Source organism: Epinephelus moara, chromosome 18, assembly GCF_006386435.1.
Source record: "Epinephelus moara isolate mb chromosome 18, YSFRI_EMoa_1.0, whole genome shotgun sequence".
In the NCBI taxonomy this organism is placed as follows: Eukaryota; Metazoa; Chordata; class Actinopteri; order Perciformes; family Serranidae; genus Epinephelus; species Epinephelus moara.
This window is the reverse complement of record NC_065523.1, coordinates 7092965-7109832: the sequence shown is the minus strand read 5'-3', so window position 1 is coordinate 7109832 and position 16868 is coordinate 7092965. Positions and strand designations below refer to the sequence as shown.

General features: G+C 38.9%; 1 protein-coding gene across 1 annotated transcript in view; it reads right to left on the bottom strand.

The window, feature by feature from the left end:
* ppl (periplakin) overlaps positions 1 to 16595 on the bottom strand; it is a 33751-nt gene extending 17156 nt beyond the window's left edge. The window contains exons 1-11 of the mRNA XM_050068515.1: positions 16328 to 16595; positions 9860 to 9959; positions 8036 to 8190; positions 7377 to 7497; positions 5516 to 5641; positions 5010 to 5051; positions 3593 to 3754; positions 3340 to 3447; positions 2465 to 2560; positions 2237 to 2359; positions 2007 to 2153 (exon numbers count right to left, since the gene is read on the bottom strand). Of these exons, the coding sequence (XP_049924472.1) occupies positions 2007 to 2153; positions 2237 to 2359; positions 2465 to 2560; positions 3340 to 3447; positions 3593 to 3754; positions 5010 to 5051; positions 5516 to 5641; positions 7377 to 7497; positions 8036 to 8190; positions 9860 to 9959; positions 16328 to 16377 (1230 nt within the window). The 5' untranslated portion in view covers positions 16378 to 16595. The remainder of the gene's footprint in view (positions 1 to 2006; positions 2154 to 2236; positions 2360 to 2464; positions 2561 to 3339; positions 3448 to 3592; positions 3755 to 5009; positions 5052 to 5515; positions 5642 to 7376; positions 7498 to 8035; positions 8191 to 9859; positions 9960 to 16327) is intronic.
* Between the last annotated feature and the right edge of the window lie 273 nt (positions 16596 to 16868).

The window sequence follows — 16868 nt, the reverse complement described above, 5'->3', positions numbered from 1 at the left end:
TATTATTATTATTATTATTATTATTATTATTTTCCTTCTTGAAATCTAATCTCCTTAAAAACTACAACAGGAAGCCAATTTATCTTTGTTCTCTTTTTGATCATTAAGTCTTTAGGCTGCTGTTTGTCCTGTTGATGGTGGTTTCTGTTTTTTGTGTGTTTTTGTGAAGATGTATGTTTTGTTGTTTTAATGTCTTGGTTTTGTAAACTGTGTGCTATGTGTTGTATATTTTTAGATTTGTTTGTGTCTTGTCCCTGTATTTTGTTGCTGTTGTTGTTTTGTGTTTAATTAATAAAAAAATAAATAAAAAAAAATCACATGAATACATTGAGTAAAATGAATAATACAGACAATTTGCCAATGATGTAAGAAAACTCTATTTCTATTCTGTTCTCTGTAAACCAGTGGACTCATATGTTTGAGCATTACAACCCCATTAAATGAGTCATTTCACTGTCGGGATTTAATCCATTTGCTCTAATAACATGTGGAAAGTCTAGAAGAACTGCACAATTGAATCTTCTTATCCCCATTCAAGATAGCGGAGTGCTACACAGGAAGTAGCCATCTCAGCCAGTGGAAGGTAGCACTTGACAACCGTAAGTCTCTAGTGTGCCTGCTTGAACAGTGTGGAGGCAGTGATGATAATCCCCAGATCATCTCGGTAAATCCATATGCTACAGTTGAACCCTTTTGGCTTCATATGCCACGAACTATCAAGGAATGAATAGGGTCATGCCTCCAATGCTGTATCCAGTTCTCTTGATACATCCATGGTTCAAATGCCCAACTTTACAGCAAAACAACATGTTCACATGTTTGCCTGCTACTAAAAAAATGGTTTTGATCTCTATAGCTAATTTACATGTGCATGACAACTGTACAGGGGGCTGAGTTTCTATATAACTCACCTGCTTAAATGTTATTAAGGCTTACTGTTATGCATAATCAAGGGTGTGGCTGCATTGAGTGACAGGTGGGGCTGTCCATTGACAAGTCATTACCATGGTTACAATGATAATAAGGTAACACAACCATGGTGTAACCCCAAACTTACAGAGTCGTAGCCAAAGCTGTTGCTATCTCAGTGTGTTTTCAGTTCATGAAAGTTAATTTTAATGTTTTGGTTGCCTTAAAAAAGTCTTGCTCAGTGTTTGGTTGTAAGGAAGACCCTCTAAGGAGTCTGATATTTAGTTTTTCAAACAGAAAAATCCTTTCAAACCTGACAAAACAGATTTGTGTCCCAGGACATTGCCATGCAAATGATTAAGAGTAGGATTGATTAAAAAAAAAAAAAAACCTCAAAAAAGGACATAAATGTTTACATCTACTAGTGAGCATACACTTTTGTACTGCACATGATGGCCAATAACGACAACCTTGTAGAAAATAACTATAACCTGAAATCATCAAGGTCAAGAGACAGCATACACACGATGAGCTTTGCTAGACCTAAGCTAAAGAGCTCCATCGGCTCCAATCACAATCTTTTTAAAATCCCCTGTGTTCTGATCCCCAGGGGTTTTAAATAAGATACTCAGTGTCAGCCTGGGCTCTCTTCTGAAGGGATCTGCATAAATTACATCACAAAACCAACAAGTTATAGGCCCAGTATTTAGAAAAAGGGAAGCAATGGGAGTGTGCTTACTTGTGCACTCTTATATCAGAGAACATCCTGATAGAGCACTGATAGCAACTGACAAAGAAAAAATGACTTCAAATAAAGATAGCATGATGTGTTCTGAGTTGAAATGGGGTCACCCCAGCACAAAAAAGAAAATAAGGTGATGAAGATGAAGGATATAAGATATAAGATGTAAGACTTTTCTATGATGTCAAGGAACAGACGCATCAGAGTACACTATGAAGGTCACTGCTCCAGGGGGCCTCTGATATTAGCTTTGGGTTGAATCTAAATGTCCAGACTTCACCAAGTGACAAATGCCATGTAATAGCAGCTACACTACAAAATGGTTAGTACTAACTTTCAACAACACACTACATACCTCATCTGTGTCAAACTCGCACAGAGCCTCAACTGGCAATATCTTTGAGGGGGTTTCCCTGCGGAAGTGAAGAGGTGAAACCTGCAGGCTGCGCTTCTGAAGAGCCTTGATCTTTTCATCAAAGTTGTCCATGGCCTTGGCTTGGTCCTACACACACACACACAGTGCACCATATTTTTCAGTGTTGTAGAAGCAGTCGGTGGTACTGCCTAATGTAGAGAAATACTCACATCCAGCTCCCTGATCAGACCCTCCATCTGATACACATCTTTGAACTCTGGGTTGTACTTCTGGTTGAGCTCTGTATCCATCCGCTTCAGCAGATCCTGAGTGTCACGCGCTTCCTTTTGGTACTAAGAACACACACAGACACCAATGAGCTTTACCTGTTTAAATGTGTACATGTGTTAGAAGTTTGTACAGTTCTGTGGAGTGCTTATCTGTCGACTGTGTCTAACCTTGTGGTACTCATTCATGAGTTTGAGGTGGTTTTCCTCACAGATGAGCAGGTTCAGGTACTCCTTCCAGTCAGCGTGGACTGCCTCCATATGAGCCTGAGAAACAACAATGTGTGTAAGCATGTGATCATTAAAATGAAGAGAAGTAATTTCATAGTCCAAGCACATTTTAAAATATAGCTGCGATTCTGGGATTCAAGCCAGCAAGGACTGTTAGAAGTTGAAGTTGCAATAAAGATAATTAACAGGTTTTATAATGATCAAACAGAAGCTAATTCATTGTTGTGTCAAATCTTTGCCGGGGCAGGCTCTCCTTTGGCAGCACTGTGGACCCCTATTGGTCAGTTGCAGAAACATTTTGGGGACATGCTTCAATAGCTTCACTAAAAATATTTACCAAGTCTGGTAATGTTTGGAAAAAACTGTCATTGATTTATTTACAAATTTTGCACCAGGCCATTACACTTGTTTGGAGGTGGTGGCACCCTCTATTGAGCGATTTTGAAATAGTTTTACACATGTGGCTCAACACTGTTATGACACCTATCTTACAAGTTTTGGATGATTGGACAAACAAAATCAGATTTATAGTCTGATTTGTGTTAAGCCTTCAGGCTTGAACCCCCAACAAGTTTACCAATGTGCTGTACATTTTTCAAGGCAGGGTTAATCAGTATATCAGTAAAAGAAAATTTAATCCTTATGAAAGATAAGTCCAAGCAGAAGCATGTATGGAAAGAAAAGAAGAGGGTCTGGGATTAATCCTTGGAGAACCCCGACAGAGTCAGTGTGGAAGTTCAGGAAGCCCAAATAACAAGGGATAAAAGTAAAACTCTAAGAACGTATATGAAATGAGTAAATTAATGAGTCTGTACCTCAATAACATTCTTCCCTGGATGATCAGAGGCAACCAGCTTCTCTCCGTCATCATTCAGTTTGGTGATGGTGGCCTCCTTGGACTCCAGACATTTACTGATGAAGTTCTGTTGGGGAAAGAAAGATGTGCTGAGAAAACGGGGGACCACATTGTTCTCATTTGTTATTGTCCATCCTTGTATACAGCACGTAACATTTACACTGATGCTCATTTTATATATGCAGCTTGTTTTTATTTGTCATGCGTCCTACCTCATACTGCCTCTGGCGAGCTGGGTAGTCCAGGTTGGTGTCACTCCAGTCATAGCCGATCCTCTCCTCAGCCTGCTGGTCCATCCAGTACAGCTCATTGGTGCAGCGCTGCATGTAGTCCCGCAAGCTCAGCAGGTTGCGCTGGCGTTCACTGGAACTGGCCTAACCAAGAGAAGGAATAGCTTAGAGCCACTAACACATTTTCAAACATGATGACTCAGAATCCCCGGGAGCTATAGCACTAAGCTAACAAATTAATTTGAGAAAAGTACAGTCTTATATATGATAAAAAGTGCTAATCTACTGAAGGTTTGTAGTATTAGAAAGGTTTCGTCAAAGTAAAAGTAACCTATTTAGGTGAATTGAACAGTTTCTAAGTGCTTTAAAAAACGGTACATTGTCATCTTGAAGCCCTTAGGTGTAGACTTTTTATGTAATTATATAATGCTTCAAATTATTCTGATGGATTTTTTTGGTTTTGTTTTGTTTTTGTAGAAAAATGAGACAATCTTGGTAAAAACTGGTGGTCTCTATGTGCTGACTCCCTGCAGTTATCATGCCAATGGCACACTCCCTCAAAACTTGGGACATCTGTGGTATTGTGTTGTGTGATCAAACTGCACATTTTAGAGCAGTGTTTTATTGTGACCATCCCAAGGCACACCTGTGTAGTAATGATGCTGTTTAATCAGCATCTTGATATTTCACACCTGTCCTGTGGATGGATTATGTTGGAAAAGGATAAGTGCTTACTAACACAGATTTGAACAAAGTTGTGACCAAAATCTGCGAGAAATATATCTACTGAGTGCATAAAAAAATCTTAGAACTAAAAAGGCTGGACACTGTAGTTTTTAACAAACATTAATCAAACAGGGGGAGGTAGTACATTTGTTGGGGGCTGTTTTCAATGTGTATTAATCTACATTTGGTGAGTATTTGTGGCAGCAGGACAGTGTATGAGGGATCGAATCTAAATGAAATACAGTGTGTGCCTTCAACACATTCACTGTTGGTTTTGGTCGGCGCATGGGATTTGATGATAAGAGAAAAAATATAGAAAATAACCAGCCTGTAGTGTTTTGAACAAACGGAATGAACAATTTATTCGAATGTGAAGACTCCGACACTGGCAGGTGAAGACACATTGGGTGTGTGCATAATATGACACAATAAACTTGCAAGGAAGTGTGTTGTTTTTTGTTTTTTGTTTTTTACAGACAATATGGAACGACACAGAAACTCCCTGAGGGGCTAATAAAATCAGGCTGGTGATGAGGGATGGAATGGCTCTTCATTTAAGACCAGCCTACAGTCACAGGTTTGGCTGATTAAAATAATACACAGGTGATCAGGGAGCACACAAAGTACACCCCCGGGGGCCGAGAAAATGAATGTGTGTGAGGGAGTTATTTACCAGTAGCTTGCTGTACTTCTGCTGGAGGCTACTGACGTATTCCTGAAGAAACAAAGAAAACAGGAAGAGTGAAAAACAAGATAAACAAGACAAGGGAGAAATTTTTAAACAGAGAACTTCTGCAAATTGCACACTACTGTGCACTGCGACTATAAATGGTCATTTGGAGAGTGAAGTACTCCTTTAGGTAAAAGTATGCAAGCTTTTAATCATAATAAGCAATTGTGCAATTTATTCTCAATATAAACGATGTAAAAAACATAGTGTTAACCATTCAGTGTTTGTGTTGTGGTTGTTTGCACATGTGTTGCTAATGCTATTTCTTTAGTTAGGGTTACATTATTTTGTCTTTTTTGTGACTAATAAATAACCAAAACATACAGTATAATATCCAGTTCAACCAATATATCTAATCAACTAACAGTTACATGACTACTACTGCTCATCAAACCCAAACCCAAAATAAAACCTGACGTCATTCAGTTTTTCTGGTTTCCTGCTTGTACCTTGTCTCCGCTGCTGGAGATGTGAGGAGCCAGAGCCTCCACCTCGCTGTGGAAGATGTTGTGTTCCTCCACCTCATTTTCCACAGATGGCAGGTCCTGGCCAAAGCCCTTGTTGTTCAGGTTGTCCTGAGCAAAGAGACAAAACAACAAACTTTAGACCACACCACCACATGCAAACAGTTTGGACTTCACTTTGTCTGGCTACTACTTATATTAACTGTGTCTGTAATATTGTTGAATTGACCAGGCAGTGTACGTAGAAAGTCGATTAGTAGTCGACAGTGTAAGAGCTTAGGGCCTTCACTATGCACAGTAGTCCACATTATGTCAAATCCCTATGCATTGAATTGTTGTATGCTGCGCCACATTTAACTTTTTCAACATTATTTTCTCATGTGAAGAGATATCAACATTGTTTAATTTCTGCTTTGGTAATTTTTTTTAACTTTGTCACCTTTAGACTGACTGATCAATTTTTCCTATCACTCCTAATTCTTTAGATTGATCCAGTTTTTTTTTTTACTTCTTATAGCAGAGCTTTGTTAGTTCATTAATGCTGCATTCATAGAAATTTTAGCAACTTGGGACAGCAGTACAAGCTGTAAAACATCCTATCTAATGTGTTAGCAAACAGTTGCCTGTTTAAACACCCAGCAGGCACAGAGCAATGTTAGCACTCATCAAGAGTCATGTGTTTGTCTACCCGATGGTCGAGAGCTCTCCTTTTAGCTCTGGTTTGGTCTCAACCAACGTCTGAGAAAAACTTTGTGTCTCTTTAGCTGCTAAATGTTCCACTATGTTGGCAAGGTAGTCTCTAACTGTGTCTGTCTGCTGATTGCTGCTGAACAGGTAGAGTATGGTGGGCTTAAAGGGCATTTCACTGAAAACAGCAGCATGCTGCTGCTGCAAACAAGGCCGATATTTGTTTTAAAAAATTACATACTATTTATGTAACTTTATAATGAATCCCAGTAAGAAGAGCAAGACACAAATTTACCTACCCATAGTGTACGTGTAACTTTATCATGATCTAGTTTGGGAGTCTTTTTTTTTTTTATTAAAATACATTTCTGACATCGGTTTCACATCTGGTTTCAGTAAGTAATGACAGTGACTCTGGACTGGACCTGTTTTTTGTAAACTACTTTGGACCCAAGATGGTCTTAACTTTTGTACAAGACTGTGGATGTACAAGAGAAAGTGTACATTAGGTGACCTTGAGCTTTGACCACCAAAATATAATCAGTTTATTGTTGATTACGAGTGGACGTTTGTGCCAAATTTAGAGAAATTCTCTTAAGGCATTTGTGGGATATCTTGGATGGATGGTCAATCCAAATACATAATGTCACTGGCCATGCATAAAAACACATTAGAAACGTCAGGAAAGTGTACAGATGAGTGACTTGACAATATATATCATGTATTTTCAAATTTATTTTAGTGTTTTTCCTAATTATACAGTTATAGATATGATAGGTAAGGCCTGGGAAATATATCAATGTTATTTTGATATCATGATATTAACTAGATATCGTCTTAGATTTTAGATATTGTAGTTTGGTAAGTGTTGTCTTTTCCTAGTTTTAAAGACTGCATTACAGTAAAGTGATGTACTTTTCACAACTTACCACACTGTTCTAGCTGTTCTATTATTTGTCTTTACCCACTTGGTCACTATATCCACCCCACTGATGATTATTGATCGAAAATTTCAGTACGTAGATATTTTGTGAAAGCAAAAACACTCAACCCTACAATATTGTCACAATATTGATATCGAGGTATTTGGTCAAAAATATTGTGATATTTGATTTTCTCACAGTGGTACCCTGTGTGAGTGTACAGGTCTGCTTCCTACCAATTTCTCATCCATCATGGTGCCCCAGTTGATGCTGGGCCTCCCCTCAGTGCGGGTCAGGTGGTAGATACGTTCATGGTCCTCTCTCAGCTTCATCACTTTCTCACGCAGCTGCTTCATGCTGAACACACACACACACACACACACACACACATTGAATTCCTTAAATTCAGCATGGCAAGACAAAAGACTAAACTTCTGACTAAAGAATCATGAGCTATTGATGGTAGCTTAACAACGATTGCAAAAATGGCAAAATGGAAGCTATTAGAAATAATTAGCAAATGAAAACAGTCTTTCTGTCAGAGAAGATCAACTGAGAGCAGATGAGTGGGGACACTGTTGCTGCATTGATGGTATTAGTGTTGTGGAAATTAACATTATACCTAATTTATAAAAACAAATAGGCCTAAGCAGATAATCACATTTGCATTAACTAGGGAACTGGGAAATTAAGGTTTGTCTCTTATGCAGTATAATTTTGCTCAGAATAATGTCCTGGTTCTCTCTGCCACTGAGGTATATATTTATGAGTTCACCAAATGGCGTCAGCTTGCTGACACTAACACACATGTCATCTTCTGGATATTGTAGTTTAGATATTTTGGTAATGTCATACAGCACAGTTAGTAAAAGCCCAGGAGCTGAGTGCTACTGACTCTTTTTCTATCATCTCTGCCTGTGGATGCTGGAGGCGCTTGGCGTTGATGGCGTCGTCATCCAGGCCATTGAGCAGCTCCAGAGAGCTGAGGATTCTCTTGTTGGTGTCATCCTGATACAGAGGCTGCTTCCCCTCATTAATCTTACTCACATCCTGCAGGATAATGTCAGAAAGTCAGTCAGGTGCAGTCAGACACTTCTACTCGTTGTTTAAATCTAAGTAAAGACAAACAGCTGCAGAATACACAAACAAAGTGAAGCACATGTTTTTGTCTGAATTTTCTTCCCTTCTTATAAGCTACTTTAGAAAATATAAGAGGTTGTTTTTATGGTGAGGAGTTGAATAGTGTTTTTTCTTTTGTTTTTACTTTTTACAATTGCTGAAAAGTCAGTGAAACAGAAGTTAGAGCAACTTTAGCTTCAGCGAAAAGGAATATGCGGGCTCGGTTTAGTTTCGTGAGATTTAAGTCAAATCCTCAAAATCTGATTGGAATTGGGATTAGAAGAAATGGGTGGGCTTAGTGACTGCAGTGTGATATGTGGCTGTAGAGAGATACAGCGCTGTTTGACTGTAAACATCCACACACACTCTCTCACCTGTGCCCTTAGAGTAGGAGGAAGAGGGTAAGGATTAAATGAGAACTTTGGACTTTAACCACATTCTTTTGAAATGTCAACAAAGTTTTTGCTGAAATTCAGACACACACCTCTCACTTAGATACTGCTCTGCCTGCAACCAACACTAGCTAATGGTCAAGTGTAGTTTTATATGATGGGCAGGGTTTGCTAGTCGCTACACTGTTTTTGTGTTTATCCCCATTAATGTATTTGTTTGCTGTAGTTTAGATCTAATTAATCTAATCTTCTAAAAATACAAGCTTTGTTACAGCTGCAGAACAGAAAACATTAATTGATGCAGTAAAGTGCATCTACAATGATCATTATACCCTGTAGTCCACATTATTCAATAAATAAAATACAGACAGACACCAAAAAACCCAGATGATGTCATCAGAGTTCTAAAGGTGTGAGCTTGGAGACAACAAAAAGACTGCTGGCAAGCTGGCCCATACTAGGGACCAAAAGTCAGGACATTTATTGCTGCTGCTTCCATTCTTTTTTAATTAAATCTGTCTCTTGAAAATCCTCCAAGAGAAATATGACAAAAATGAAGCCAATGGGAAAGTGCCAAAAGTTGCAGTTCCTCTAGTGGCCACTTGAGGCTGGCTCCGAGAGTAAGTCATTCCCCATAGACCCCTATGTTAAATGCCCAACTTTACAGCAGAAATTAATATGTTTACAGCCTGGCACAAAAAAATGTTTTGGTCTTCATGGCATTTCAACATTCATGACAACTGAATGGGAGACAATTTTTATATAACTCTGCTGTTAAAATGTTATTAGGGCTTAAAGTTACGCAATCATAAAGGCCACTTTACAGGACAGGAGCCAGATGTTCAGCAAAAATTAGCATTAGCATTATCACAGTCAACCATAGCTGTGAATACACCATGCTAACAAAGCTAGCAGCTAGCGTTAGGATTATCACCATCCTTTTGTCTAAATACGGTCACTTCTGGCTCCAAAAAGACAAGACGGCGACAGTCAAAATGCCAAATGGAAGGCTTCAAAATGGGAGTCCACAAACCAATGACGCCAAGGTGACTATGTCCATTATTTTATATAGTTTATGAATAAAATACAGAAAATAAACCTAAATAAAATAGCATTACACTAATTTATTGTTATTCATCAATCGTCTTGTATTTGTCAGTATTAACAGATCTCTGAGGCTTTTGGGAGACTGTATCATCAGACTGTACCTTGTTGAGATTCTGCTCGATGTCATAGCAGTTCTTCTCCACTTTATCAGCATTCTTCTGCAGTTTGTCGATCAAAGTGCTAAGTTCTGTGGCCGGAGCCCTGGAAGACAAACAGAGAGGTGAATGGGGACACTGTCTGTTATAGCCACTGTTTCCCACCTTAATTATCATCAGAGTCATTAATAGTGTAATTTCCAATCTCACTCTGAGTCACAGCAACCCTTACTCTATTTAATACTGTCAGAGCCTATGAGAACATGTCGAAATGTCAGTGTTGATACTGAATACAAATCAACATCACAGAGGTCTTTATTCAATTCATTAGAGCTGTAGCTTGAGTGGTCAGCTGGAACTTTGTATACTGCACACTTTATGGGAATGTCCATACATTTAAAAACCCAGAAGGCAGTAGATACTAATGCTACAAAAATTGCAATTGGTGAAATAAAACAAGCAATTTGAAGACATCACCTAGGATCTGACAGATAAATAAATAATGAAAACAGCCATTAGTTGCAGCCCTAAGAGATAAAAGATTATTAAAGCTAGCAGTGGAGATAGATTTGTATTTTCAAGAAGTTTATCCAGAGAGTGTTGCTAAAGGCATGGGGTTATTTAAATCCAATGATTTTTAACTCATTGAGAATATTCATTCACAATTATCTGCCAATTCTATTTGATATTTTGTTAGCAAGTTCACAATTTGGCACTAGAGTAATGGCAATCCTTTACTGTACTCTACTGTGATTCTTTACTGCACTCGACTGTGTTTCTTTACTGCACTCTGCTGAGTTTCTTTACTGCACTCTATTGTGTATTTTACTGCACTCTACTGTTTTTTACTGCACTCTACTGTGTTTCTTTACTGTACTCTACTGCAATTCTTTACTGTGCTCCTCATGTTTTGCCAGCATTGCCAGTTATACAGATCAAAAGTAAACCCATCTGTTGTCTAGACAAAGTGCCCTCTGCAGCCTGGGGTCTGTACTCTGCCAAAGATCTTTTGTAAGGGAAGACGCTCCGGTCTGTAACACCACTGTACAATCAGATGGACTCAATGTTTCTGTATTTCAAATAACTCCAACCCTATCTTGCATCACATCAATTTTAGGGTTTGCTTTCTCTCAGTTAAACTTTCATTCAAATCAAATAAGTCAAGTAGCTTGTGGAAGATAAGGTGTGTCAGATGAAGTAGGCTACAGCTGTTATCTCAATGTGTTGGTACATATCTAATGAAAATGTATGTAAATTTAAGTATCAGATCAGACTCTGTATCAGCAGATATCCAGTGTTAAAGGACTCTGATCGGGATTGGAGCCAAATAAACTGATCCTTGATATTAACAGCTAATTTCATGGTGATCTGGACAATACTTTGAAAAATGTTGGATAGACAAACCAAACTAACACACTGTACACTGTAAACTCTTAGACTTTGTTGCTGGTGTGCTAAAATTCCTTTACTAATCAAAAACAGTTTACATAACATGTGTATTAGGCCTCCTTCAGAAAAACAAAAACACCATACATGGTTTGGATTTGTTCAAAATGACTCAAAACAACCTGAGTCTTAATAACACTGTGATACAGCACATCTACTGTACATAATAAATGAGAACACCACCATATTGCAATGAGCTAGTTTTATAGCTATTGATGACTTAATTAGAAATAACCTGATGGCCTCTATTCAACATTTATTTCCTTTGGGGTGCTCATAACAAGAAGATGAGTCATAACACACACCATTGCCAGAAATGGATCTGACAGACTGGATGGAAATGATCATAACTCATTATAATATATAGCATTATATAACTGTCCCAGTCAGAGTTCAATGAACACTCATTGGTAGGTAGGCTATTGGTGCTGACAGGACACACGCAGGTTTATAACACAGTTGACATATCTCCTTCAAGTGAATTAAACTAGCCCAGCAGGTTTTTGCCTCTCTGTGACTATTTGCACTCATTGTAATGTGTGTTAAAGAGCTTGTGGGAAGCATAAGCTCAGTGTTAATATGGAGCACAGAAACCAACCATCTGATCACTTTCACGACTGTCTTGATGTATTCCTTTACCTGCCAACTTCAAGAGCAAGTTGTCCCTAAAGCCTGACTGATATATAAGCATGCCCGATTTCACTGACTGATTTTATATTTATGGTGTCTTAATTTGTAGTTTCAATTTATTCTGAGCTTTCGGTCTCTTAGACCTTCATCAGAGCATACATGAATCAACACTGGACAGGCAGGTAAGTGTAACCAATCTTAGTCTAATCACTGGGGGTATGCAACACACCTGTGCACAACCATGGTGGTAAAAGCTCCACCTCCTGGGAGTTGTAGTTTTTAAGTACAGAGTAGAGCACTGGGAGGCATACAAATTAAAGTCATTATTGTTATAATATACCAAAATACAGAAAAAGTTGGAACATAGAGAATACAGAAACAACATATACAATCAGGAAGCACCTTATAATAGCTCCAAATAATTTCATTCCATTGTAAATGGGGCTTTCAGAAGGTTCAGGCTCAAGCCATCATTAATCAGAGATCCCCAGATCTATAAAACAAACAGCTCAGAACAAAAGTAGGGCAAAGTGCCATGGAGGGATATCAAGCAAAAGAAATCATGAACCAGTGAGCCCAGATTGTATAACAAATGGATAAAAGAAATATCTTGGATTACAGTATAATCATCACAGTATCAAAATCCTCATTGAGACCCGTAGGCTGAAGTGCATCTAAAGTGTCAAATTCATGGTAAGTATCAAGTAATTCTAAGTCAGAAATACCAAAGATATGTGCGAGGTCATTCAGAAACAGTGTCTCCATTTCACTGTTTGTCCACCAGAGAGCACTAACAAGTTTATTATTGGTAGTGTAAAATGTCCCATTCAGTACATCTCTGTTACCTTTTCATCAAACGTAGTGGTTCATTATCAAATATTGTGTTAAAGAAATAAATATTGGCGACATATTGTAATCAGACTTTTGGGGATATTGGTACCAACCTCAAAGATGCAGTAGCAATTTACTTTTTGTTTATTTATATAAATTATTGAAAGAATTCCACACATCCATTTAACACTGCATATTTTTTACAGTGTACCCAAAATGATGTCTTCAAATGATACCAGGAAATGTTAGGACATTAATGTTACAGATTAACTACAACAAAGGCAATGCTCTTCACTGTACTTGAAACGTGACTTTGGTGTGTGTGTGTGTGTGTGTGTGTGTGTGTGTGTGTGTTATTGTGCCGGTGACAGGCACAGAGCAAAACGAGTCCATGTCTGTCGATTCAGAACCAACATCCATCTCCTCACACACACATTCACATCCACACCCATTCACCATTTGTACACAAGTTACATAACGTTTACTGAATGCACGCTGGACGCTAACTTAAATTTCAAAGCCCCTGCTGAAATAAAATAATGTCAGAACAAGTTTGAACTAGTATATACTGTAGAGTTGTGCAGAAGCAGCTGATAGTTTGTCTGCCAAGGCCTTGCCAAATGAAAAATACCCTGAGGGGGATTTCTGTCTCTTTAGAGCACCGCCTAATGATAGCAAACACGTACAGTTCTCTTTTCTCACTGAAACCTTCAAACCAACAGACTGCACGTCTCCTAAATCACATGTATTTGGATTGCTTCTACACAACTCCATGCATGAGGACCAAAAGAACATCAACTGGTTGTTAAATGCAAGGCATAAACACAGTTGACAATACTATTCCCTTGCATGCATTGAAATGATTAAAAGTACTGGTTTGTACAGAGCATGTGTAGGAAAATTCATGTTTTCAAAGCAGATGTTTTTGTTCTTAAATTCAGAACAGATGAAAACTAACCCTGCCTTGGTCTTTTGTGTTTAGCAGTCACACTGACTGTGCTCAAAGATAATAGCCTTGTGTTACATAACAAGAAACTGTTTTCTTGATTCCCAGGATACTGCTTTTTAATCATAGTTCAAGTGTCTAAAAACAATGCTGGAATAATTCTACCTGCTCTACTATGTATTCTGTGCTCCAAACATCTTGTCAATAGTTTCCAGGGAGGCTCACTGGCTCTGATTCAATGTTTTGAGTGCGGTTATGTTGGTTCTGGGAAGGAACTGGCACCGGAGCGTTAGCTTGAGAAACACAACTCAGATGTTTCCACAGGGAGAAGGTGAAATTAAAACCAGAAAGCTCTAGTACTATGTCATAGAGGGTGTGGAGGGCCGCTGCTGTTAGTGAGCGTCCCAGCAAAACATCAGTCCTGCTCTGTATCAGCTGCCTGCTCTCTGTCCATATGTTGCAGCTCTAGATACATGGATGGATTATGAAACAGTGGATCATTGGGCCTCCTATTGTGATTGTTTTACATGTCTCTGTAGTCGTTTTGTGCCTCTTGAGATTGATTTGCTTGTCTTAAAGGTCATTTCATATGACTTTGAAGTCGTATTTCGCCTGTTTGTGGTTGTTTTGTGTGTCTTTGTTGTCGTTTTGGATTATGTGTCTTTGAGGTCGATTTACATATGTTGGTGATTGTTTTGTGTGTCTTTGTTGTTGTTATGAGTCTTTGAGGTTGTTTAATGTCTGTTTGTAGTTGTGCTTTGTAGTCGTATTGACTCTCTATGAGGCTTAGAGCTTCCCTGAACAACTGGGCCCCTGACCCTGTGCTATCCATGTTGTTATAAGTAGAGATAATAAATTCCAAAGTATAAAGTGCCTCCTTGCTGCCTGTTTTATACTTTCCTCTTACCCAACTTTATATGAAGAGAAACATTATAACAACCCTAAACTAGAATTTCGCCTTATTATTTTTTGGATGCAAAGGTACGCACTAATTCCCAGCTCCGAGGCTTTGGCGATCTAGCCATCTTTGGATCTAATGCTTCAACCTGAAGCTGTCATTAGCCTGACTAACACTGAGAGCTTGCTAGATACTGGAGATCAAAACACACTTTTTTTTTCTTAACAAACATTAACTAAAAAAAGAGGAGCAACATGAGGAGAATGAAGCAGTGCACAAACTGTGTGTTGGTGGTTATCAGAGTACAGTAAATGTGAAGCACTGCATGATAAAATCTTATCTTTACTATCGCATCCTCACTATCTTGTTACCTGATGAGTAAAAACCAATAATAGCTACAAAAATGCAAATTAATCAGTGATTTGGTATGGATTTCTTTGACTAAGTGATTTCAATTATTAAGATGCCACTGCATAGCACAGTACAAAGACTAGGAGCCCTTTGGCAGGAGATAGAGCATCACTTTTCTCTTGATGGCTGTTATAGAGTGGGTGGGGGGAACACACCTACACTAGAGAATTACTATTTGAAAAAAAAAAAGATTAGTCAGTCTTTTGGTACTCGACACCAGAGGGTGTTATTTTTGAGGCCCCTGGCCCCCCTAACACCTGCTGAGTGACAGGGAGCATTACAGCATTCCTCTTTCTAGGTAGCTGGTTGAAAGCAGGACTCTTGGTTGAAATGTAAATGTGCAGCTTAGAGATAATGATTTAACTTCAGTCTCAACATATGCACTGTATCATTTCCAGGGTGGAAAACTATACTGGTTTCACCTTCACCACACCAACCCAGTGAAATGACACAGTGACAGGGAAGGGCTTGGTGCAGCTATATGGTGGGAGAGGCTGCAAACCATTCCTCATTGTCTTTCTAAGGAGGACAGGCAAATACTTATCAAACCAGTTACTACAACTTTACTGCACAGCCTATCAACCACACCCTCACTGGAGTTAAAGCACAACTTGTGCAACCTAATCTACAATCTCTCGTTTTATCTTAAATAATCATTAATCATATGGACACCAGCTCATTTTATCCACATTGCATCCCAATCATATATTGAGTAGACTCAAACTATCTTAAGCCTTGCACCAAAACTGTTTTACTTGACAGTTTACCTTTAATAGTTTGTATGAAGCAAGTTAGACCACTATAGGGCGCGCCTTGTTCACTAGTTGCGTGTACAATATATGCACCATACTCCATTAAAAACTGTACTTAATATAAATGACGACATCTGATAATGTTCTGTGTTCTGTGACTGAATACGATGTGATGTTTTATTCGGCAGGTATGTATTCCAAGTATGATACATTAATTATACTTCATTCTTATTTATTTGTACTTTTAAATACTTTTCACACTAGTCTTTAGCCTGCCCGCTACGGTGCATTTTGGTGATGTAATAAAGGAGTTACTCATACTATTATTCCCATAATGAAGACACACTGAGGCATTAGGTAAAGTAAGTACAGGTAGCCTCGGTAATTGTGTGACTTCATCGCAAAGTAAGGTCACTTTAAATGGGACGTTTTTTGTATGACGTCTGGCAGTAGAGGTAAGGACTAGGAATACAACAAACCAGTTCCGTAAGATTCAAAACACAGCTTCACTGTGCGCAGAAGAAGTCAAAGCTACCTCTAGAATAAAGCCTCCTACTTACGTTGACTTTGGTTGCGTTATAGCGGTGGTCCTACTCTTTTTCTTGAACATGTTGACAGGTCACCTGTCTGTGGCTTCCGACAAGAAAACAATCCCAGCAGGACAGGTGAAGCTCAGCTGTGTGCGCGAGTCCTCTGCTCGTTCCGCTGCTCCTGGTGCGTTTGTGTCGTGTGTCAGATGTGTCCACACAGCCTTCTCGATGTCAGAGCTTCCACTCCCACAGACACTGTAGCAGCGACACTGCACTTATCCCCTCCTGGAAAATTCACTTTAAGTTTTCACACCCAGCCTGTGTACCTGTCAGCCAGCAGAGGACAGGTGGGGCCACAGGGACAGGCCCCGCCCTCCCGCTGGCCTCTCAGGTATTCACAGCAGAGCACACACACACACACACACACACACACACACACACACACACACACACACACACAGGCTAATATGCAAAACTACAGGAATAAAATAAGAAGTGCGTGTGAGAAATAAGAATTAAATACAAAATCAGATTTAAAAAGAAAAAGTTACTGGTGTCACTACAGTATAGG